The sequence below is a fragment of the Metschnikowia bicuspidata genome (assembly GCF_001664035.1).
Source record: "Metschnikowia bicuspidata var. bicuspidata NRRL YB-4993 chromosome Unknown METBIscaffold_2, whole genome shotgun sequence".
In the NCBI taxonomy this organism is placed as follows: domain Eukaryota; kingdom Fungi; phylum Ascomycota; class Pichiomycetes; order Serinales; family Metschnikowiaceae; genus Metschnikowia; species Metschnikowia bicuspidata.
The window spans coordinates 1,090,617-1,114,923 of record NW_017387732.1 but is presented as its reverse complement, the minus strand read 5'-3'; the positions used below and the strand labels follow the sequence as shown (position 1 = coordinate 1,114,923).

The 24,307-nt window shown below is 46.7% G+C and overlaps 6 protein-coding genes across 6 annotated transcripts; 2 read left to right on the top strand and 4 right to left on the bottom strand.

Annotated features, from left to right (window-relative positions):
- Positions 1-111: 111 nt before the first annotated feature.
- METBIDRAFT_39900 (uncharacterized protein) lies at positions 112-3,756 on the bottom strand (the record flags this gene model as incomplete). Its single annotated transcript, XM_018857200.1, has 1 exon — positions 112-3,756. One exon carries the CDS (start codon positions 3,754-3,756, stop codon positions 112-114), a length of 3,645 nt encoding a protein of 1,214 aa, XP_018712633.1.
- Positions 3,757-8,756: 5,000 nt separating this feature from the next.
- On the bottom strand, positions 8,757-9,713 carry METBIDRAFT_23741 (ribosome biogenesis protein TSR3; the record flags this gene model as incomplete). The annotated part of the gene is made up of 1 exon (XM_018855267.1): positions 8,757-9,713. A coding segment is annotated over one exon (957 nt), but the record flags the coding sequence as incomplete, so codon positions are not given.
- Positions 9,714-12,760: 3,047 nt separating this feature from the next.
- On the bottom strand, positions 12,761-14,346 carry RNR21 (ribonucleotide-diphosphate reductase subunit). The gene is made up of 2 exons (XM_018855768.1): positions 14,317-14,346; positions 12,761-14,102 (listed from the first exon to the last, which is right to left on the bottom strand). The coding sequence occupies exon 2, from the start codon at positions 14,096-14,098 to the stop codon at positions 12,809-12,811; it is 1,290 nt and encodes a 429-aa protein (XP_018712631.1). The 5' UTR covers positions 14,099-14,102; positions 14,317-14,346; the 3' UTR covers positions 12,761-12,808.
- A 930-nt stretch (positions 14,347-15,276) lies between these two features.
- Positions 15,277-17,526, bottom strand: METBIDRAFT_77610 (uncharacterized protein; the record flags this gene model as incomplete). Its single annotated transcript, XM_018858732.1, has 3 exons — positions 15,277-15,467; positions 15,498-17,116; positions 17,156-17,526. 3 exons carry the CDS (start codon positions 17,524-17,526, stop codon positions 15,277-15,279), a joined length of 2,181 nt encoding a protein of 726 aa, XP_018712630.1.
- A 2,926-nt stretch (positions 17,527-20,452) lies between these two features.
- METBIDRAFT_39204 (Metallo-dependent phosphatase) lies at positions 20,453-21,277 on the top strand (the record flags this gene model as incomplete). The annotated part of the gene is made up of 1 exon (XM_018857112.1): positions 20,453-21,277. One exon carries the CDS (start codon positions 20,453-20,455, stop codon positions 21,275-21,277), a length of 825 nt encoding a protein of 274 aa, XP_018712629.1.
- Positions 21,278-23,947: 2,670 nt separating this feature from the next.
- On the top strand, positions 23,948-24,256 carry DAG7 (Dag7p; the record flags this gene model as incomplete). Its single annotated transcript, XM_018855299.2, has 1 exon — positions 23,948-24,256. A coding segment is annotated over one exon (309 nt), but the record flags the coding sequence as incomplete, so codon positions are not given.
- Between the last annotated feature and the right edge of the window lie 51 nt (positions 24,257-24,307).

Below are 24,307 nucleotides of genomic sequence, written 5' to 3'. Positions count from 1 at the left end.
CAGGCCAGACCCGGTCTGAGGCGCATGCTTAGCTTTGTACGTTTGCCTGGTATTCACAAGAGCAGACTATGCTCTTTGCGAAACAACGCATGCATGACACCAACCACCTGTTCACGTCGGGCTCATGTATGTTCGAGTTCCATAAAGAAGCTTCGAGAGCTCAAAGTGGCGGTTTCGCAACAGAACCAACGACCTGTTCGTAAACTGCCTTATGCCAAACTTCAATGCGCCCGACCTGTACTCCAAAAACTGCGAGATTTCCGCCGCCAACGCCTCGTGGACAATCTTGATGTCCACGTTGAGATCCATGAGTTTCTTGACCTCCTCGGATTTCGCAAGCACGAGTTTTCGGTAGCGGGATTTCTTGCTGTCTATCAAGCCAAAGCTAAAGAAAAAGCCGTCTTCTGGATCCTCTTCTAGAGGCATTTCACCGAGTGATAGCGTGTTTCTCCTGGACATTGAGCTGTCGGACATGGCAGAAGGAGCACTATCTACACTTTCCGAGTTATCCGGCGCATTCTGGCTCATATGTGGAAGAACCAAATCCTCAAACTTGTGGAGATCCGAGTTCATCTCTTTGATTTTTGAGTATGTCTCGCGCCACCTCCCAGTCTTCTCAATCACCGAGTTGCATTTGGCAATGAGTTCCCCCGTGCACTGCTCGATCCACCCAATATACTTTTGAAGCTCGAGGTACGGGCCATCAAGCCGCCGAAACTCAGTGCTTCCGTCTTGATGGCTCCTCCCCAACCCGCTAATGTTGCAGAAGAACTGGTCAGTGACGTTGCGAGTGTCGTTTTGTCTCACGATCGCCAAGGCGGTGAGGGTATTAAGATCACTCAAAACACGCCTATACTTCGAGAGATCCGCAATGGAGTACTCGACGAAATAGACAATCTCTTGGATATTCGACTCAGATAGAGTCACGTCACCAACAGCATTGCGCGCAGATTCCCTCTTGATGGAAATCCCATTTAAAAGATCCAACCCCAGGGCCGAGTCATCTTTGCAGCATTTGGCGAATAGTCTCAAAAACTGCTTCCTTCTGTCGGCGCGAAGGTAGTTTGAGAGAGCAAAAAACATGGACAAGTGCTCCAACATGCGATTGCTCTTGTACTTTGAGCAGATGGGCACTGTCGTCTTACCACGTACAAAATTCATCCAGAATATCTCTTCGGGTGGCAAGAAACTCATGGAGGATTCCAACTGCACGAGCTTATAAAACTGCCGTATCTTTTCTAGCGGGATGTACTTGGACACGAAAGTTCCGTTTGAGTTCAGCCGACAATGGAAAGTGTTGATGGTCCAGTCGCTGCTTGCACCGTCATATCTTGCATTGACAAACCCAATCTGAATGCTATTTCCCCTGGGATAGTATTCGCCAAAGTACTTTTCTGCCACGCAGCGTTCTATTTTCAAGAACTCCTCATTCTGCCCGCCCAAGCTCTTGCTGGCAGAAAAAGAATAGTAGTCCATGAGATTGTAGCAGTATTTCGGTTCTTCGATGTCAAAAACGAGCCGCGGGTCTCTGAATATGTTTTCTAGGTTAGCAAGCCGATTATACCGCACGTACAAGGCGACAGGAGTGACGCCTTTGTGGTTCATCTGGTTCACATTCATCAACACACGAGGTTCAGAAAGCAAGCGTGATTCGGGCAAGCCCCTTGCAAGGGCGTGGAGCAAAGTGTTGCCTGCCCTGTCTGTATGAGCATCGTAGGATATGAGTCCCAGTGTGGTTTTACTCATGACGAAACGAAATGCTTTGGCCACCAACTGTTCGTATTGCGGATGGTCGTAGCATCTGCAAAAGCTGAACAACGGAGTGTGTGAGCTTGAGTCCCGGGCCTCCCAATCGATAAGCATGCCCAACCTGTCCAAAGCGGAGAGGTCGTGAGACAAATAGTGGCCGACAGACCGGCCATTTGCGTCTCTCGAATTGAAATACAACGCCTGTTCCTCGCGAGTGGCGCTTGCAAGGAAAACATCGATCAATTCACAGACAATCTCCGGGACTTCTTCTTCAAGCGCGGTCATTAGCAAGTTCTGGTTGGTGGTTGTGTTCTTGTCAAAAATGAGATCTTCTAGGAGAATCCACTGCTCGGTTCGGTTCAAGAGCATGGAGAAAATGTGGTGGTTGCGAGTTCTGATGGCGAGATGGAAGCAGCTCTCGCCGTTGATGTTTCTACTGCGCAACACATGCTGCTTTGGGAGCTCTTTGCCACTGAACTCTTGCTCCACCGAGTCCAAAAACGCTTCGACGGTATCCACATCTTGCTTCTGTATGGCGTACCAGAATCTGTAGTTCTTGGCGGAGGCCAGGCTCATTTCCGCAAGATGGCCGCTGTCGCCAGACCCATGGAGATGGAATATCACCGCGTCGATGTTGCTAAGAATGTAGCTCATGAAGCCCCAGTCCTCGTCGGTGCCGTGGGGGGCGTTGCCCTCTGGGCCTTGCAGAGAAAACCCGAAGTTGCGCATGTAGAACAAGTGGGCCTCAAGATTCGGCACTTTCGAGTGCACCACCACCATGATCAAGAGCCCAATGAGCGTGTCTGCGTCGATGACGGGCCCCGAAAACACGTGCGTGGCGTCTGCCGTCAAAGTCAGCACCGTTTCTTTGATCACGGCGATTTTCAGTCGCTGGCTGGCGACATTGGGCCCCGAAAGAGTGGCAAAGATATTGATGGCATCGGCCACGCGCCGGTGGAGGATATTGAGGTCCCATGGAGCGGTCACAGGCACGTCGAGCTGGTTCAAGGACAAACATGCTAAGTCGTCGTACAAGGCATGTGTGAGCACGGTTCTGGGACACTCCAGGTCATCGATCCGCTCGCCCGGAACAGCGTCTTTGTACTGGTAGACGAGCAGCAGCCACACTTGTTTGTACATGTTGAGTTCCACGTACTCGTGGATCATTCTGTTCATGTCGAGCCCCGGGCCACGCGCCAAAAGCGACTGCAACAAGTCGTACGTGCGTTCGCCTTCAGACGTGTCTGCGTTCACGGCGCTTTGCACGATCTGCGACGCGGCCTGGACGAGGCGGTCGAAAAGCCGCTTGATTTGCGTGAGGGGCATTTTGCGTTGTGTTCGGAGCAGCTCGACGTCGCGGTTGTGGTGGTGGAAAAGCGCATGGAAACTGGGCAGCATGGTCTTGGCGAGAATCGGGTGTTTTCGGAGCCACTCCGCAAAATCACCCACCCGGTGCTGTGCCTTTGGGTCAGGCGTGTTTTTGAGGGCCAGGAGGTCTTTGGGCGGCGTGTCCACAGCCGGCTGTGGGCCGTATAAAGAAGCCTCAATATAGATCAACGAGAAGGAGCATCCCTGGGGGAAAGGCGGGGAAAACGACACGAAATGCCCCACCGACACCACGGCAACCTTCAAGCTGTTGCGGAAGCCCTTTCCCGTGAAAACCGCCTTGTTTTTCAAGAGAATCTGCTTGCCGTTCATCGTGCTGTATATGAGCAGATATTGCTTCGATACAGGCGTCACTGGCGCTGGCGACGCCGACGTGGTTCGGATTATATGGCTGCGTACAAACTCTTCGTTTGTGTAGCAAAGTTCGACAAGCCGCTGCCGCGCCAAGTCTGTGCAATTTAGTAGCACCGAGGCGGGAGGAACTAGGATCGAGAAATCGGAATGTGCTTGTGCGAGCTCATGTATGGTGTTTTTGAACGGCGTTTTTTCGTCTGCGTTGAAGAGGGCGTCGAGGAGCGGGTTGTGGATGCGCACGTGCGCTGGCGCCTTGTCATTGCCCATGGAAAAGGAGAAAAAAGCGGACTTCAGGAGGGTATGCTGTGCTGTGGGGAGGTTGTTCCATGCTGTTTGCTGGTGACTCGTGTCACGTGTCGCGTTTGTATGGTGGAGTGCGGGCCGAGAGGATGACTACGTGAGACCAACTAATAAGACTGCCTTTTTGGGGAGGCATGTTGACTGAGTGTAGGATTGGGTGGGGAAGACGATTTGGGGCGACAACAGGTGTGTTAGAGATTGGTGAAACAAGTTTTTGTTTTGGGATGAGAAAAGATGTTTGTGGGATTGGGTGGAGAATACAATTAATTAAGAGGCGTCTGACGGGTTGGGAGGATGATACATTGAATTATGACCAAGGCGTCTTGTAGGGTTTGATGAAGAATATATTTGAATTAATTATGATGTAAGGTATTTTATGTGATTGAATAAGGAACATCTTCATCATGACAAAAGTCGTTTTCTGAGATTGGGCGGAGAAAAATCTAATTCAAAGGCGTCTGACGGGTTTGGTGGAAAACACATATACTTATCACCAAGGCTTCTTATGCAGTTTGATGAAGAAAGCATTAGTTGCATAATGACAAAACGCGTTTCTGAATGGTAAAAATACATTTTATCATGGACTGTGGGATAACGACACTTCAGTTCGAAGAGTGGGGCCGTCCATATGAGCCGCTTCAAAAGAGAAATTGCATGATAGTCTCGGACACTGTGCTTGAAAATACACCTGTAAGTCTAGCCCCATTGTTTTTTTCCACTTCTGGATTTCCTGTGGCTGAAGATGTGCGTTTTTCATGGCTGGCTTGAACTGCCCATGTCATGATTTCTCCGGGCGTCACACTGTGACGTGCCCTCGAAAATCCGGATTTGGCCTTTTTTTCTTAGATTCATGAAGTTTCATTCCTCGATTAACGCTCTCTGTATCTTCCTCATATGAGTCCAATTCTATAGCTCGTAACCCAGAAGTATGGGAGACTGTGACAACCGGGACCTATATATGTGGCTTCACATTTTCAGAAGTAGAAGCAAAACCAATCAACGAGCAAAAATGGAGAATTAAAAGAGGACTGCAACTGAAACAATTTCGGGACTTTGGATATCTGCATGCTTAAAATCCTTGACTCCTTGAAATACAATGAGTGATTTTAGCAGGCATTGAAATGACATTGTGAAAGATCATACTCTTCCGTAAACATCAAATTCTTTCAGCAGACCTTCCGATCTTATGGCTATACTCAAACAATATCCACAAAGAACAGCGCGTTCTTTTTTGATTTTATGATACCTTATGATACCTCAAACATAGACCACACATTTGCACCAACTGATTTTCTGCAACAAAGCTCTATCCACCCAATAGCAGGAATTTACATAGGATTTTTGGCACTGACTGTTGTAAAATAACATATATGCAACAAGATTTCTCCATCCCGATTTTTCAAGCGTAGATTCGAAGTCCTATACTCATCTCGTACGCTGTGTCGAATTATTATAACCGAGCTTCCAAACAGCGGCATTTCAGGCGCTATTTCTGTCCATTCGGACTACTTTCCGGCGAACAAAGAATGTCGTATCACACTCAGGTAGGATATGCATGAAAAATGACCGTATCAAATTGTTTGAAATCCCCAGCTAGATGGCCCACTCTTTTTCCTCGATCTTGAATCACTAGAGTAATATGATTTGAACTTAAATAACTGGAATGATCTGACCTATGACCACCGAAGAAGTCACGACGGGATATTCAGACCACTCTCAGAATTTTCTTTCCGTTTAATTTTTTTTTTTTTGTTTTCCAAGCAATGGCTGTTTACATGAATAAATGCCATTTCGTGAATCCCGGCCAACCGCACCAACACCTATTTAAAAAACCTGGCAAGAAGAGTTCGCCCTGAGATGACAAGGTTTCAGGCACCGCTATAACCGAAGCCCAAAGCAAATCTTTTTTTTTTATTTCTTTTCCTAGAGAATGGCGATCCTTAATTACACGTTCGGCTGCAAATCAATGTGCCATGTTAGCCGATGGCCCCAGGATTTGGGTCTTCAGTTCGCGTTTTGACCCGTTGCGCGGGGCCACAAATGGCTGCAAAATTCGGCCCCACGGCCCCAAGAAAACGCGTAGGGCCGAAAAAAATGGGGCCAAAAATTAAGAGGAAGCAACGGGTCGCCACATACCGAGTAAATTAAATGTATGAGAAAACCCTCCAATTTCATTTTGGAAACAATGAGAGAAAAGTGGAAGAAGCCATTAACCTTTCGAGATGCAAGAGATGAAAAGGGATTTTTGCTGAGTGTTTTTCAAAGATTGCTGAAAAAACCCTGATCTAGGGCTTTAGAATCCCTTCAGGACTTGTTGAGTCCTTAAAAAAAATCACCAAAAATTTTAAATCAAACGAAAAAAATACGGAAATTATCAGTGCATCGGTCAATTTAAATCTCCAAACCCACAACATGATTTTACAGTACCAGCCGATCTAAATTATTCGAATAATAGTTGTAGAATGGTTAATAAAACGTGGATACATGCTTGCTATTCCATCAATATTACCATTCTCTGGGCTCAATGAGTCCTGTCACTAAAAGCTTGGATTTAAGATGAAAATCAACACAGTGGGACAAGATGAATCTAATCAATATATGTTGCTTGCAAGTGTGAAGTTCAGATAAATAGTTATAAGCATTTTATGGTGTATCCTGGAGTTTCGATCAGTTGAATTTCAAGACTCGCTATTTGGCAAATGGACAAGCCTTTTCAAAATGGTGACGAAGCTCACATAGCCGGAAATCAAATCAAGAATAGATGACAAGCCTCTAACCTTTGATTCACTGGTAAAGCTGAAATTCACAAAACAGGGAAGAGGCCAAATCAATGCAGTTTAATTTCATGGGGTTTTATCAGGTTTAAAGTTAAAATGATTAGATACACAATAATTGTCTCGGAACATAAGTCAGAAAAACTCCTTGATTCCCAAAATTTTGAGAGCATTGAAGTAATATCTCAAAAGATTAGAAGACAATCTCAGCAATCCTGTCAGTCAAATTTATAGCTCTAAGCGAATTTTGCTAAAGAATCTGCCAAGGCTTAAACGAGACATTTCATAAACAAGTTGACACCTCCAAGCAATAATAATTTGATAAAGGTTCAGTTTTCATACCGCAAAACGTCTGGGATTGACTATGCCTTAGAATTTACAACGGTACATTCTATCATATCAATAAAATATGCCATAGACGTTTTCACACCTTGGCGACAAGAAGTTAGCGCTCTATTGGATCTTTTTGGTTGGCGTAGCTTCTTGGTGCAACACTTCTTTTCCTGAAGATACAAACCCACTAAAGACCCAACACAAAACAAGTTTTCGACATCAATTTTCAAAACACAGACGTCTTCCTCTTGCTGACTCGATACGTCGTGGCACGTAGCAGAACCCAATTAGTCTTCAAACAAACTATTTTATTCATCCTAAGTAATTTCTGGAAACAAAATTGAGTTCCAAAGGAACAGCCTCATTGTTTGAGAGAAGGAGCACATATTAAGGTGAAACGTGCAAAGTAAGTATCGATAAGAATTCAGTCTACGTTCAAAAGAAAAGAAAAATCTTATTGAATTTAGTTTCCTGCTGATTTTATTATGACATAGATTACTACAAAGTGGAGCGCTTCAATATTTATCGAAGAAGTTGACCCAAAAGCGTAAGAGCCATTAATGAATTTGCTCCATGAAGCCTAGGTTTTTCTCATGAGGTCTCAGGGAACAATAAAACATTTCCCCTGATATTTTCCCCTGTTCCTTTTATCAAAATTCTTAAAGGTTCGATATAGTCAAAATCCTAATTTCAAATCGAAGCCCTGAAATGACAAGTTCTAAAGCGTGGCGAACTTGCAATATTCGAGAATGTCTGATCTGAGAGGGCAGCTAGTACCAGCAAAGGCCACTCGGACCAAAAAATAGTCTAGAAGATGCTTGTCACTTTCTTAAATCGATCGTGTTTTTTGATAGATCTTTCCTGATCCAGAACAGAGAATATTTTGACACTTTGTTCCTGGGATCAGAAAACCATCTTTAACAAATTGGTTGTAACTGGTAACTCGTCTGTGTCATCTCAGTGTGATGTGTTGGGAAACGATTAGATAAAGCATAGAAGTACTACAAGTTTTACTTCTTAAATGAGATTAAAGATGATATTCTGTGAGGAATATGGCCCAACCTGACTTTTTCCAACTGTTGTGAACATGATGCAAATCATGATCAACATCTTAGATCAAAAGACGTGCCATAGAAATGGCGCTTGATTAATAGAGATCATAATTTTGTTAAAATCCCTTGGTGCTTGAAAGCTGGAAATGATGCTGACCATGAATGAATTCTGATAGCCTTCTCAAACGACTACATAGGGTATAGCCATTGTGAAAGCGTGAAATTAAATTGATATTCTGATTTTGTTGTGATTTCGCTAAATCTAGAGCTGACCATGACAGGATGAGAAAAATGGAAAATAAACTGGATTCAAAACCTTAAATCCAAAACCCAGAAACAGATGTGTGAAAGAAAACCTCAATCACGTTCAAAATTGCAATTGACTACTATTGCGACATTTGTGTATTTGAATACATGGTTTTCTTTCAGTATTGGTTGACACATTGGTTGGTCTCTGTTCTATAAATAAAATGTCCAATGCCACATAACCACACGGCGGCTCACTCGGAATATGAATCCCGATAACATATTTTCTTATAGCATGCTGTTTGTCACAAGGTTTAGATGGCTCCGTCACAGACCAACTTTGAAATATTTTCCATTGTAGCCTGGTTGTGTTCGAAGACTGAGTATTTTTCTAGTTGCTCAAAAGCTCTAGAAAGTTTGTGGTGCAATCTCTGGCCACCACACCCAAACACACCATCCAACTACGGGAGACCCCCAGCGGGTTTCATCCATGGTGACGATGTACGGGGCCTCAGCCAGCCACCTAGATCGAAAGCCCAGCGACCTGGTCTGTGAGACCATCGCGCTTCGACACAATGTTCCCCAACTTATCGTATACCACATCGTCGCCGTCCAGCTCCGCAGTATATTCATCCTCGGGCTCGTCCTCCGAAGCATCTTCTGACTCTTCGCTCGCCGAGTCCGCGATGATGTTGCCTAGGTTGTCGTAGCGGACATCGGGGCCCGGTCCGTCGTCCCCATCTTCGTCCTCATCGGCACTCTCGTCGGCGCTTCCCTCGTCACTGCCGTCCATGGGCTGGCGGTTGACGTTGCCCATCATCCAAACGTCGCCCTCGGCAGACTGCTGTTTGCGCTGCCGGACCTCGTCCTCCAACTTGGCCATCCACTCGTCCTGCGCGCGCTCCACCAGCGCCAGGTCCGTGCACTGCTGGTACACGCGCAAGAGCTCGCGGTTGATGTCCAAGAACGTGGGTCCCCAGGAAAAGTTCTGGAGGAGCTCGGCTGCCAAGCCCTCGCGCCCCACAATGGCGAAGCACGCGGCGAGCGCCTCCACGCAGTTGAGCTTCCAGGGCCGCCCGTAGTTGACTGTGTTGGCCGCCACCAAGTATGGCAAGAGCCGCTCGTGCTTGCCGCCAATCTTGTTGAAAGGCACCTCGTCGAGCCGCGCCCACGAACACTCCACCACCGCGGCGCCCTGCTGTTCTACGATCTCGCGGTCGTCCGGACACACCACGCCGGTGCCGTTGGGCGACACCACAATGCCCTGGAACTTCATCCCCACGCGCAAGTTGCGAATGTACCCGAGCCGCTCGAGCTTTTTGCCCAGGCACCGCTTCGGGTCGCAGTGGTCAAAGTCCCACATGGCGAGCTTGACGGGGAACTTGTCCGTGTCGGTCCGCACCACGACACCCTCCTCCTGCCGTCCGCGGCGCACGTGGTGCTGCTTCAGCTTATGCCCGTTGGACGTGCGGCCCTTTTGCGCGCGCTCCTCGCTCGGCTTGTTTTTTCCCTTGCCCATACTCGCCAAGTAGTTGCAAATCGAGGAATGACAGCACTCGCGATGCGCGGGAAAAAAGAGTAGTGGAAAAAAGATTTTGGGAATATGGTGGCGCCTGGCGGGGTGGGTGCAGCCGCGAAATGCAGGGGGTATCCTCATTCTATATTTGTGTTTTCAGTTTCATCTGGGGGGTATTTTTTTTTTTGATGATTGACCAAGTTGCCGCCCGGTTCCGGCGTGCTGCCGGACATGGATATACGAGTATCAAATAGAACAATTCCAGAGGCCCGGCCGCCTGGAAGTCAGAACCAATTTGCAGTTCGGTAAGAAGTTGGTGTTTCGAATGTTTGTTTTTGTTATTTTTTCATCTTTTCGGGCTAAAGAAGAGTTGGTGGTGGCTCGAAACCAGGAGGCGAAAACCAGGCTTTGATCTCTTGACGCGTCACGTGCACGCCAGGATCACGGGCACTCTTTGAGATTTCCCTGGAATTTGGATGGGCTTTCCAGAAGGTTGAAAATTCGACCTGGGAAATACTCTTCGAATATTCTGCGGCCATTCGACTTGTTCTCCCGTGCATTGGTATAGGCGGTTTCTTCAGGATTCCATATCTGTGTTAATCTCTTAACGGCGCGCATCTAATTTGGCATATGTTCTCAGCCAGCAGTTGAGGTTCCAGGGTGTTTTTAGAATTCACGGACCAAATCTAAGCTGTGTCGTGTTTTTTGTCTGCTCGAGAATGACATACGTGGATGCGGAAAATTCCTGGTGTATGGCCAACACAGTTCTCTGATCTTTTGTTTCTGACACCATCAAGTGAAATTACCTGGACATCATATTTGGCATTAGATAACATTTTTCCTAGCCCTCTTCTCAGTCAACATGGCAGAATGATGATCACTGGGGCGAATGGCTTTCATATTGGGTGTAAAACAGCAACTTTTGAGAGAAAAACAAATGTAATTGTTGGTCTTGATTGTTATGCGTTATGATAGCATCGTGAGTAAAATACTTCTAGTGGTTGTCTCGAGTGGTTGTCTGGATGAGCAGACTCGCCATCGGAATAGAGCTTTCTGGCATTCTGTTCTGCAAAGCGCAATATCGACAAAGCAAAATCCAAAAATGCCTTTGAGCTGCCCCATTATATATGAATGAATATTTGAAGCACACATCTTATTTGGCGTGGTTCATTTCCTCGATTTGTTTCCTCGCATGCTCTCTGTCAATCTGCTCCACTGACAAAAAAAAAAAAAGAAAGATAATGTGAAAGGGAGATGTTTCGTTTCACCCGAACCGCATTATTCCGTTTGTTCAAGTGTACAATTAAGTTTATATATAATGAAGTTTTTACAGATAAATATTAATTTGCCGACCTATTCAACAAACCGTCCTATCGAACAAAGAGTATTGTGAAACTACAGGTTTGATATCTATTTTGGCAGGGTAGATATCCCTTTTGCACATCCTAATCACATTCGACTTTTTAATTGAGTACGGATCGTGGCTGCTTCCATGATCTCGATTTTACTTTCTGCTGAATCTCGTAGTCAAGAGCTTGGTGGATATGAGGGGTTATAGTCTTAGCTCAAACAGCCCACATCCACAAAAAAGAAGTTTATCACATAGAATATATATGATTTTTCACAACTGATCAGACAGATATATTTTGAATACTTTGGCTAGTGAGACAAACCTCGTCACTTCAACAATCCGTAGATTTGAGAGTTTCATATAAGATGCTCTTTCAAAGGAGTACCATAGTTTCTAGAATTAGACCGTTTGAGAATAATAGCTTTCTAATATTTGAACATCTCATTTTGAGGGAGACATCCCTATGAACTTGAGATCAAGCCCTATGATCTTGAGCTACGCCCTAAATCGATACACGATTTTTTTTTATTCACAAGAGTAAGAACATGTCTCATATAAGCACCAGTCTTGTTTTCCGTGTCTATTCGACCTTCACACCTCGAGCCTCCAAATTCCCTCGTTTCATAAACGGTAACATGACGTATAATTGGGACTAGCGTTTATAGCATCTGAACGCCGGAGCATGCCAATCACGACGACGATCTTTCTAATTGATAGTCGTGCTGACAAGTTATGATAATGTCTTCTCTCCGGTAAATAGTAAACGCATAACATTGTGTCAACAGGCTCTGAGTATATATACGATCTTGACGGATTCAATACTTCAGAACATCAAGTGTCTTTAGCTTTAGTACAGCTACCTAGACCAGTTCCAAGCACGGATAGTTCCACCCTTTAGATTATTAAACCAATGGGAGGTTGCATCTCCTTATGATGTGATTAATTTACTGGCAAGCATCATGAAAAAATTTGGAGTATTTCTTTGCTAAAAGAGACCATACTACCGAGCTTCTCAGATTTAGGGTGGTTCGAGCCTTGAAGCACATTCACGCTCGCATACATTTGCAGTCAGAGCCTTCAGAATCAAGTATGTAATCTTCCGGGTGGGTAAAGCTATCAATATAGCTGGCCAGTGTATTCATTGCCTCATTGTGGCAAAAAGACGAGAATTTGTCGAAGAAGAGATTATGCAGAATTCCCCGGGTTAAGTTTGAATGAAAATAATAGATTATGGTCAATTTGTGAAACACTACTCATGATATACGTCTTCTTATTTTTGCAGAAGGTTTCAATAAGTGGTCTTTTTAGTTCCTCGAGCGTCTGGCCCCTTTGTTCGATCTTCTCCAAACGGTGAACATGCTAAGTGAATAACACTTAAGCTTTTCATTGAAGAACAAGGAAACAATTCGGTTCTTATGCTGGGATGTTCAATTGTGTCGTAGCAAGAAAAGCTTCAATGCCATCATCTGGCCTCTGGTGATCAATTAGCTATGGTGCCTCGATGTTCCATCTCAGCCCCAGTCCACGGTCCTCTGATATCTCGCTACAACTCCACTTCAGCAGCCAGTCTACAGGATCGATATCTGTAATGTTTCTATTTTTTTATGATTTGTTACCTATAGAGAAATGAAAGGCCAGAGCCCATACCAGATGTGCAGGGACCCAGCATATTAGTAAGACATGATGATGAGAATGTACCCAGGAAGTTGAACGGAACCAAAGCACCTAAATGCTGCGTGACGTAGAATCAGAAGTCCTCGTCAAAGGAGAACGAGTGGCTCGACGACGTGGCGTCGTTGGTCTTGGCCATGACACCGGCCTTCTGGTAGTCGGAGACTCTCTTCTCGAAGAAGTTGGTTTTACCAGCCAAAGAGATGTTCTCCATGAAGTCGAATGGGTTGGTGACATTGTACACCTTCTTGTTGCCCAAAGCCACGAGCAATCTGTCGGCGACAAACTCCACATACTGGCACATCAAGTTGCTGTTCATACCCAACAAGCTGGAGGGCAAGGAGTCCGTGAAGTACTCCTTCTCGATGGAAACAGCCTCAGTGACGATTCTCTCGACGATCTCCGGAGCGGGTCTGTTCTTCAAGTGCGAGAACAACAAGCAAGCAAAGTCAGTGTGCAAGCCCTCGTCACGGCAAATCAACTCGTTCGAGAAGGTGAGGCCAGGCATCAAGCCCCTCTTCTTCAACCAGAAGATCGAGGCAAACGAGCCAGAGAAAAACACACCTTCGACGGCAGCGAAGGCCACCAATCTCTCGCCAAACAAGGCCTCCTTGTCGCTGATCCATCTCAAGGCCCAGTCGGCCTTCTTCTTGATGCATGGGATGTTGTCGATTGCATTGAACAAGAAGTCGGCCTCCTTGGGGTCCTTGATGTACGTGTCAATCAACAACGAGTAGGTCTCCGAGTGGATGTTCTCCATCATGATCTGGAACCCGTAGAAGCACTTGGCCTCGGGGATCTGCACCTCGGCAGAGAAGTTCTCCACCAAATTCTCGTTGACGATTCCGTCGGACGCGGCAAAGAACGCCAACACTCGCGAGATGAAGAACCTCTCGTTGTCGGTCATTCTGTTGTTCCAGTCGTTGATGTCCTTGGACAAGTCAATCTCCTCGGCGGTCCAGAACGATGCCTCGGCCTTCTTGTACATCTGCCAGACCTCGTGGTACTTAATGGGGAACAATACAAAGCGGCGCTTGTTTTCCACCAACAAGGGCTCGTCCTTCTCCTGCTCCTTCAACTTGCGGCGCTCGGTTTTGTGTGCAGTCAAAAACTCCTGGTGGGCAAGCGCAGCGTCCTTGATCTCCTGGACGACCTTGGCGGTCTCCAAAGCATCGCCTTCTTTGATGTTGGCGGGACGCACAATGTCCTTGGGCTTGCCTACAAGCGAGTCGGCGCCCAAGGCAGAATCCTTGGCAGCAGCCTCGGCGGCTAACTTGTCGGTCAACGAGGAGCCCTTGAGGGCAGACATCTCGAGGTTTGAAATCTTTCCGGTCAAGCCGTGGGTGGGTGTTTGCTGGACAGACATGATTCTGGTTTGTATTAGTGGTGTGCTTTTTTGGATGCGCGGGCGGCAAATGCGTCGGAGGTATAAGTGCGGGCGGCTAGTCTGGTAAGAAGCAGTCGGCGGCTAACAGGAAACGGGTGTTGCAAAGATGCGATGTGTTTAGCAAAAAAACGGATGTGTGAAAAAAATAGGAAAGCAAGGGACGCGGGGCCGTTTGGGTTTATATAGAAAACACGTACTGTACGAGGAATCCGAGAACGGCGATCCAGTTGTTATGGTTTTGGGCAGAAGAGAGCGAAGGAGAAAATGCAGAAAATTTGTATGGCGGCCGATGCGCGTGTGCGGCCGTGCCACGTGACGCGCGACGCGCGACGCCTCGCGTGTGCCGGCCAGGCGCGTCGCGGAGCAACGCTTGAAGGTTGCTTGGCCGCGGCAACGTTTCGAGTTTGAAACACGCTTGAAACAAACCTGTGGTGAGTCCGGGACTGGGAGCTCAGCACTTGTGCGGTCCACGTGGAATGTTCCGCTCTGCTTTTCCAGAATTTTAAATAACGAGATCACCTTTTGAATTTCAGGCCCATGAATAAAAATCCGGCTAAGGAGTGCTTCGGATCGTCGAAAGGGAATGGGTGGCTGGCCGCCTGCATGCACGGCTCGTGTTGTTGTTTCTTCCCGATATAGTGATGTTAGTGCGAAGCACGCGTCCGCCTTGTCGCGCCACGTCTCCCAAACGCGTGTTCCGGCCCCTAAGCGACTACGACCGGCCTGATCTTTCAGATAAACAAGAGATCATCTACCCGGTGGCGCGCAATCTCAATCAGGCAATTACGCATCGTATTTGTCACCATCGGTTATGATGAAGGAAAAGAGCGAGCACGGACATCCAAGCGGTTGCTAACTCCGAGTCTCGCTTAGCAAATTCATAGGCACAATGAGGCAAAAGCTAAATGCGAGCGGGATTTCAGCAGTGTCTCTGTTGAAATAAGGTAAGCTCATCTTCGGCCGAAAGACTAACAAAAGACCAGTCCCAGGCGTCGTGCCCGGCAAACGGGACATCACGCTGGTGTACGGGTTTTCAGTCGGATCACGGCTTGCGGCTCCCGTCAGTCTGCGTACTGACTTGCTGTCAATGACCGTCCCAACCAGTTCCATATGCTTTTTTTTTTATTCAAAAACCATGTACAATCTTAACACTCACACTACGACAGAACCTGTCTCTCTTTAGCAAAATAACTTGCCCCGTGAGCGTCGTCGATCGGCGTTGGTAAGTCCATAATAGGATGTAAGGTCCGGGACTTGGCACCGAAATCCTGCCGATCACTCACGCCGTTTGAAGCCTCGTAATAGCCTCTCAAGTCTTCATTGAGATCAATCGGCTTGCCAAGCCCGACTCCATTCACCGGTTCAGCGCTATATTGACTTGAGTCGCCATCCTTGTACATCTTCTGAAAATCGTCAGAGCTGCCTGATCCACTGAGATTCATATTAAAAGGGTTTTTCTGAGGACTCTGCATTTTCGACTGTAATGGCGAAATGGCGCCATCAGCAATACTTCCGCTGTCACCCTCGTCATTCACTGAGTTGAACAAATCATAGATGTTGTCTGTGCCCTTGAAGTCTGTGTCAATCTGCTTACACCTCAAATACTCCTTCAAAGTCGTTCTCCATTCGCCTTGGCCCCAATTCTGCAAGCGGGCAGTATCGAAGTTTGCAGCCACCACGCCATAGGCATCTTCAAGGTCTAAGTAGCAGTAATGAGGCAATGATGGCAAGCCGAAGAGCATGGAGATGGGGTCTTTCTTGTCGCTATTGAGATGATCTGGGCGTCCGTACAACTTAAAGGCATCAATGATGTGGACAAAATTTCTGAGCATGATCTCGATTGCCGACACTCCGGGGTGCGCCTCTGGCATCAAGTACAAGTAATTCGTGGTGACGAAATTGTTCGCAGTTTGCTTCTTGAAGAAGTGCTTCGATTTCGTTGTTGGGGAGCCTGGGTTGGACACCGGCGCATCCAATTTAGGCGACGGAGCATGGGTAAAGAAAGACGACGTGGAGCTAATGGAAGTGCTCCTGGACCTCGTACCTGAAACCTGAACTGGCGTTGGAGGGTTCAACGAGCCAAAAGAGGTGACGGAGCTTCGCCGGGAATGAGGTTTTGGCGATGTGGGCGATGCATTCCCAGAGAACAAGTGCTCGTACAGCCTATTAACAAATGCCTCTCCATCCAATTTCATAATCAGGTTGAAGTCAATCATGCGGTGGTCCTCTGGGTACACGTTGTACACGGAAAAGACATCATTCACATACAAGATCAAATTCTTCTTGGTAATCTTGTCTGAGGCGTAAATCTCGACACGACCATTCTTTTTGGCATCACCGGGAACAATTGCCATAAATACCTTGATCCACTTGTTGGACACCTGGGGCAAGCGGAGATTGCACCACTCGAAGCGAGTGAAGCGCTTCTTGTGGGCCAAGAGCGTGTAGATGTCAGACAATTGCGGGCCTTTCCAGGACAAGACCACGGCAGTAAAGGCCTCATTGAGCGAGGTGTGCTCGAACTTGGCCAACTGCATTGCCGCGAGCCACGTGTGCATGTCCAGCGCATCGGCGAAACGGAGCGAGACGACGTTGAAGTCATAATCTTGCAACACGAGCAAGTCGTACAACAGATCGCCACCCGGGACGGGGCCCCGCGAGGGCACGATGCTGCAGTCCTGGATGTTCAAGTAGCGCGGTTTCAGGTGGCCGGCGAACCAGAGCAGAAGCTCCGTTCCTGTCAACGTGGCATCTGCCGCGAGCCACGCCAGCCCGTCCTCGGTTAAAAGGCTGATCGGGCCGCTCGCGTAGTGCCGGAGCCGTTGTGCGTTTGCCAAGTTCACCACAGGCAGCAACTCCGCGGGTAAGTCCGTGATGATGGTTTTCTGCCGATGGCGGAGCGTCTGCAGCGGCAATACCATCGAGTTGAGCCCGCCCGCGATGGTGCTGGTGCCAGAGAGCACCCGAGAATGGCGGATGAACGACGCCCGCGGATGTCTGGGGAGCGAGGATGCCAGGCGCCGGCTGGACGGCGACGTGGGCTCGGAGAATACCGGGAGGTCCGTGTTCAACGCCGGGGGCGCAGGGGGGCGGAGCCTTGCTTCCTGAAGAGCCTGCTCCAGAGCGGCGTCGTTGCTGCCGAGGCTCGAATAGAATGATTCTTGCGACGGCACGGCCACGCCGGGAATCTCCGGGAGATTATGGCCGGACAGGCCGGCAAAACTTATGGCGGGGCCCTGCGTGTTTGTGGTCATGAAAGGGGTGTTTGTGGCAGGGTCGGGGGTGGTTTGAGCTTGCATTGAGCATTCTGCCGGCGCTTTGGATGGGGCGGGCGCTGGCTTCGGCGGCACCGCCGGCGCCAGTTTCGGGGCGTTTTTTTTGCGACCAAGAAAAGATAACGAAACCATGAGTGTGTTTCAGGGGCTTTGTGGTCGGCGGCTAACAAGGGGGTTTGCAAGTGGCCGGGAATTTGCAGATGGCTGTAAATTTGGACGTGGCTGGGAATTTGCGGGTGGCTGTAAATTTGGAAGCGGCCGAAATTGGGGGTTGCGAGAGTGGCCGTAAAACCTGAGACGGGGAATTTGCGCTGAGAATCTGGGGCCAGATGGCGGGCCGGGTTTTATGAGAAAAATGTGCGGCCGATCGGACACCTGGATGACGAATGACGGAGGCGACTTTTTCTGGGCAGGCCGGCGCTAAAAGCAGGACACGAGGGGAAGGCCGGGCGGGATGGCAAAATGGGGATATGTGGGCTGTGGGAGAGTAAGTCCTTGCACAAAAGAAGAAGAAAAAAAAAGCCAGCGGGTAAAGTGTCAAAAATGGGTTCATTAAAAATACGCCGGCGCTTGCTCGTTCTTTTATCTGGGGCAGGGCTGAGGCAGACATGTGACCGGATTCTGACCGCGAAGCAAGCATCCGGAATGAGAAGGCAAAATAGGGAAAAAAAAACGGAAAATGTGGAGGGAGGAAGGAACAGCCTTGGATGGTATGGAGACAGCAATCCTGGAATCAGGTGGCGGAAGTAAAAACAGGCGGGAGGACGAAACTAGAAATGCCCTGAAAATATCATCAAATTCTGTGTCGAGCGTGAAATGGGAGCGACTTCCTTGTCGTGGACAGCACTGGTTCATAGGGCATTGTAAAAAGGAACAATGAGAAGCAAAAAAAAAAAAAAATTGGAAAAAAAATGGTTATGGCGAATGAGAAAGGCACTGCCCCTTCAGCCGAGGTACTCGTATTTTCAGGTGATCCGTCTTTGCTGGGAATATACTGTAGGTACTATGTGAGCAGACAGGGAAACCGGGTAGGTTATACTCACAACCATGCGCCGAAACAGGGCGCCCGGATCCGCACCCTTCATCTGAAAGTCCCCCCGAATCGGCCAGGGTTTTATGTTTGTTTGTTTTTTGTTTTTGTTTTTTGTCTGTTCGGTAGGTTTCGGTTTTTGCGAAGACATAGCACACCTTCATGCTGATCCCTTTCCTGGCCCTTAGCTCTTCTTTTATTTATCACTTTTGCTAATCCCTGGAATGTCTCATGTCAAAATCTAGGGACCAAAAAATAGCTTCGCGCATCGACCGTATACGGAAGTTTTGCAGATACGCACTGCGTGCAGGGCAGTATGCGTGGACTGTATTGAGTGCCACGAGCTGCGGCCTTCCAGTCGTCTTTGCTATCATTACATTGCTGCGGCATAGGCGAAACGTTCCTTCCAATATCGCGACATGCACGGCCTCGGTCGTGTAGATGGTTTTTTTCTTTACGGAATCAAATTCCGATGAAGACACCCCATCAGGACCACATGACATGTCCCAAAATCGGATCTCTTATGTTTGTGGTAGGGAGGGGACTCGCATAGGGACTCGAATTATGCCACCTTTTTTGCGCATCTCGCTATCCAGCCTTGTTGTTGCCTTGCAAAATAGACTGAAAACACTGATCCTGCCCGACTTTCAGGCCCTGCATCCATTGCCCTGAGAGAAATGAGTGGATATACCTCAATAGTGCTGGGTGAGGAGGCCGAGGCATTCAACCAGAAGCATATTTCCATTAACTCGGCCTCTAAGTAAGTCGAGGCCGAAATTATGATGTATTTGTCAGACACGCACGTCAAACACGCGCCAGTGTTAGATTCCTTGCAACTGTTCTGTGCACACTTGGAATGGCAAAGCGAGTGGGGCTGTGTCTTATTTCGTCGTTCCAATTATCGAGCATGCGGTCTGTGGTAATATGCAGTCCTGTCGGCGTAAAACAACAGTTTTAAGCCAAATGGTGCAAAAAACAGGGCTTACTCATCTGAGGCTGGGGTGCAGCTCACAACCTGCCTGCTTCGTACCTTGGCACGAGTCACCAGAATCAAGGGCACGCTTTTTTTGCTGTCTCTGACCAAGTGAGTCCCAGCACGTGACAGTTGTCTTACGACAAATACAGGGTACCATCAGTAGCTATGCAAAAGGCTTGAAAGTGACATTTCGGAAAGTTCAGCCGTTGTGCACATCAAGACTCTTTGGGTTCGTTTTTCCCAAGCCGCTCAAAAATATCGAAGGCCATGAAACGAATGGTGAGACTATATGTTTGCTACATATATTTCGAGTCCTATTTGCATGCTTCAGTTGCTGCAATGTTGATGACTGGGAATTCTCACTTAAATTTCGGAAAATCGTTGGTCTTGTATAGTTCTTCACATTTCTTGATTAAGGTGGGTTGAGCCGCTAGACCATCGAGTCTAGCTTTGGTATGCTCCTTCAACTGACAGAGAAATTCCAAAGAGGTTTCAATTCTTTTGTATACCTGTTTCAAGGCATAGAATATTTGAAGACATCACAAAAGTAAATTGCATCCTCATACTTTCAATTACGTAAGCTTTTGTAAGCGATGATCTCCTGATTGAGAATGAGTTGGTTCAACCCATAAGGTTGGTACTATACCGCACCCTCGTGGTCTTTTCGAAAAAGCAGTCTTGGCATTTCTGCATTCCTTTGGTCATCAGGTTCGTCATTGACATCAGGTTCACACTGGCAGACCAGCAACCTGAGTCGAATACCAAAAACTCCAAGTTTTAAAGTTCAAAATATTTCCCTCTGGTTATATTTGGATTCAATACATAGAAGTACTCGACTTCAAGATCCCTGTTGTTCACGAAGTCAACGTCTTTTACGGGAAAGAGGATATGAAGGATTCCCGGAAACACTGGGAGTTCGAACCAAGCAGGATTGCTATTCCTGGGAAGTTTCTGATCCACGCAAAAATATCGATGTTAAAGGTTTCTGGGTTGATGAGATTGTCATTTTGAAAAGTGAGCAAGATTTTGATTCCATCTTGAAGAAGAATGAGATGCTCGTCACAACGACACCCAAGTTCAAAATAATACAATTGAGTGATATGCACATTGGGCAAGATACTGGCGCATGCTACGATGATTACAAATTTGATATCGATACTCTCGAATTCGTCAAATCTGCGATACAACAAGAAGGCGACGTCCAACTCATCGTCATTACAGGCGACATGATCGATGTCCCACAAACCACGCATTATGGATCTGTGGTTTTGAAAGCCTTGTCTCCCGTGTTTAAGTCAGGGATTCCTTTTATTTTCACATTCGAAGATTCGGATTATAGGTGCACGGGTCACTTCAACAAGATCGAAATCTTGAATTTCACCGCCAGTCTTCGTGGGTGCTATAACAAACAATACGATGACCTAGACCACAGGCTACACGGATTGTCCAACGGGAATTTGAAAATCTGCAATGTACAATCGACGTCAGAGGATGGGCAAATCAATTTGCAAAACCTTTCGTTGAAACCCGCAAACGCTCTTGTTACCTACCTAGACTCGGAAGGTAAAATGGTAAAAGACTCGCAGGCCAATTACGTGTACCGTGTCAACCATAAACAAAGTTCTGATACTGAGAATAAGCTTCTCTTTCTTCACTACCCACTCCCGAACTCTCGTCCTAAAGGAACCGTGAAGTTGATCGTTTCATACAATGAGAAACATGAATTGGTAACCGAAACCGGCAAAAAATTTCTAGAAGACATCAAGGCTAGTGGCTACAAAGCTGTTGCTGTGGGCCATGAACACAAAACCGATGCGTGTATCTGGGAGGAGAATACTATAATGCTGCCGCTGAAGGATCTCAGGTCATGTTTTTGACTTCAGTGATGTAGTCAATATTCGCCTTTGTGCAGAACAGCATAGACGAAAGTGTCCTTATCTGGAGGTCACGACTATATGTAGGTATATGGTATTGGATAGATAGTAGCGAATGAGCAGACTTTTTCCCAAAATCAGTTTAAAACAATTGTATCGCTTAATTTAAATTCCAGATACCATCCTGTCCGGGGCATACGCCCTTGATTGGCAAATACTATAACATTTTTATGTTATCAAGCTTACTGCTGAATAATCATAGCGTTTAAGAAGAGTCCTTGTTTTTCCGGGATTTTACTCTAAAGGTTCTTTAACATTATTACAGGTAGAAGTTGGATAGATACGTTTGTTTATTCCCATGATCAATGTAGCGGCAATACATAAACCGTCCAAATGGATGTAGCTTCTCATATGCTAACAATTATGTAACATTTCATTGCATACAGCTGCTACAGATCTGCAAATGTTAGGAAAAGCTGTTTGCTGCCTCAAATAGCACGAAAATTTGCATGTTGTATGGCAAAAATATGTTTGGGATAAATGTGTTGGGTCGAATGAAAGTGGATTCGAAGATACAAACGTGTTTTTTATGCTGTTTATCACTTGGCTCGGAAAAATAATACAATAAAGAATCATGTCTGTCTAACCTATCTGATGCCGAGAATGAAGCAAGTCGGGGCCTTTGAATATGAAAAGCATTATGCTAGGGGTGCTCAGTACAACATCTGATCTCACCATAAAGTGGCATATATGCAGAGACGAGTATAGGGATTCCTGACGTTGAGCTAAAGGTTGTAACCTTGAAGTGCCTCGTTCTTGTAATTTGCCCCTGGGAAGACATTTATGTCTGAACAAACGCAAAAGCTATGAAAGAGATGATTTGCTGTGGCATTGGATATTATAATGGACAATTTAGCAACCTATCTCGGCCTGAAAATAAGAAATCGAATAATGATTGCTACGACTTCACTTTAGCTGGACAATTCAAGTGGTCTTTTTTCTTTTATAAGGCAAAAGCTTTTTGTATCGTGTGAGCCGGACTGCTAATTAATACCTCGTATATATTCACGTATCATTTAAAACCACAAATATATAATACTCATGTCGTCACCAAGTTATTCGTATTATTCAATTCAATGAGTTAGTGGACTTTCCCCTATCCACAAACCCTTCCAATATTTGCTCATTGTTTCACGAAAGGGTGCGACCGATTATCTGAGCATCGTTTTCAAGGGCCCATAAATAGGAGCGAGGACTGATTGGCTTCAAGAGCCTGATCCTCGTGCCAATTTTCTGGGACTCAAGTGATCTTTTCCAAAATGCCTGCTAAAACTATTAACGACAAAAATTAGTTCTGGCTGCCCGAGACCTACAACTGACAAGAAAAATGTTTCATGAGCATATTTGGGATCAAAATAACACGACATGAAAAAACGTATGTTGGGCCGTCTGGTCCATGTCGCAGTTAGAAAGGATAGTACATTATACTCAGGCAAATTATGTCTACCCCTTTTATAATACAAAACACAATTTAACAAAACACGAATCTCATTTCGTCAAAAAATCCCCCTTACCATGTATCCCCAACCCTCTATAAAATTGCAGGATGTTTGTGTCGCGGTTATCGTCATAATGCTGGCTAATTTCTTGATGTTGGAGCTTGCACACAGGTCGGGTCTTGGCGCCAGTTTTTATAACGACCAGCAAAGACACTTTTAAGAGGATTCTGTTTGGCAGCCTCAATTTTCATCTATCATAGCAAAAGGTCTTCACAAATTTGTATTTCTCCCTACCAACTCTGATGTTAAACACGTCTGATTTTTGATGTTTAACCAAGAGCTTTTTTCGTGCTTCGCGGGGCTCTCGCAGGCACCATACAAAATAAACACCCGTGCCTAAAACCCTTGTTTCAGCGCGCAACCAGCAGGAACACTTGAACCGTTCATTCTCGATCGAGATTTTCTCAATAACCAATGCCTATTTCCGGAGATATTCAGATTTTTGCTTCAGCGAGCCGATATAAAAAAAAGAAAGCCGAAAATGAGTAGTAGCAATGCTATGTGTGAAGACCGCCCCAAGAAGTCCCCTCAACCAAGTGACTCGCGTCAGGAACGCGCGTGTGCATGCGTGTCGCGCATGTGCTGGCTGCAGCGTGAATAGCCAGCACTTTAAATATAAAGCCGACTTGAGATGCATCTCCCGACCGGCTGATACACAATTTCAAACGTCACCTGTGCTAGATAGCTAAGCTTCATATTTGCCTACACATTGTCCCTGTCCTCGGACTAGCCACTCTCTTATACCCAACCCTTCACTCTCCTTACATTACCATCAATGAAATTTGCAACCATTGCACTCCTCCTCCTGGCATTGACAGCCGCCTCACCAGTTTATGAAATTGAATGGGTCACAACCACCAGATACACTACTGTAACTGCCGGCTATGATGAGTACACGGCTGCTTTCCCACAGGCGGCTACATCTAGCTCTGCGCAAAATGTGCCCGCAGAAACCCCTTCGGTTGAGGTTAGCCAAATCTCATCGCTGGCTAAGTTGACCACTGCCACTCCTGAGCCTGTAACTCAACCAACCACCACAGCCACCACTTCAACCCTGCTGAAAGTTAGCCCCACAAGTTCGACGACGACTTCCAGTGCTAGTACAGCTACCGTTTATAGTGGCGATGGTACTTATTATGACACTGGCCTCGGTGCATGTGGGGAGACAAACACAAATGATGACTACATTGTTGCTCTTAGCCATGTTCTTTTTGACCAGTACACCCCAGGCACAAACCCCAACGATAACACCTTGTGTGGACGGGAAATTATCGCCAGTTATGAGGGCAAGTCTGTAAAGGTGACTGCTGTTGACAGATGCGAAGGTTGCCTGGAGTATGATTTGGACTTTTCGCCTGCAGCTTTCAAGCAATTAGCAGACCCGGACTTAGGGCGTATAAAGATCACGTGGGAGTGGGTCTAATATCCGACCTCTCCGTGAGCGGCTCTTTGTTCGCATGAGCTTTACTTAAGT

Coding starts and splice junctions, on each gene's coding strand:
- RNR21 (XM_018855768.1), bottom strand. CDS start 14,098: ATGTCTGTCCAGCAAACACCCACCCACGGCTTGACCGGAAAGATTTCA.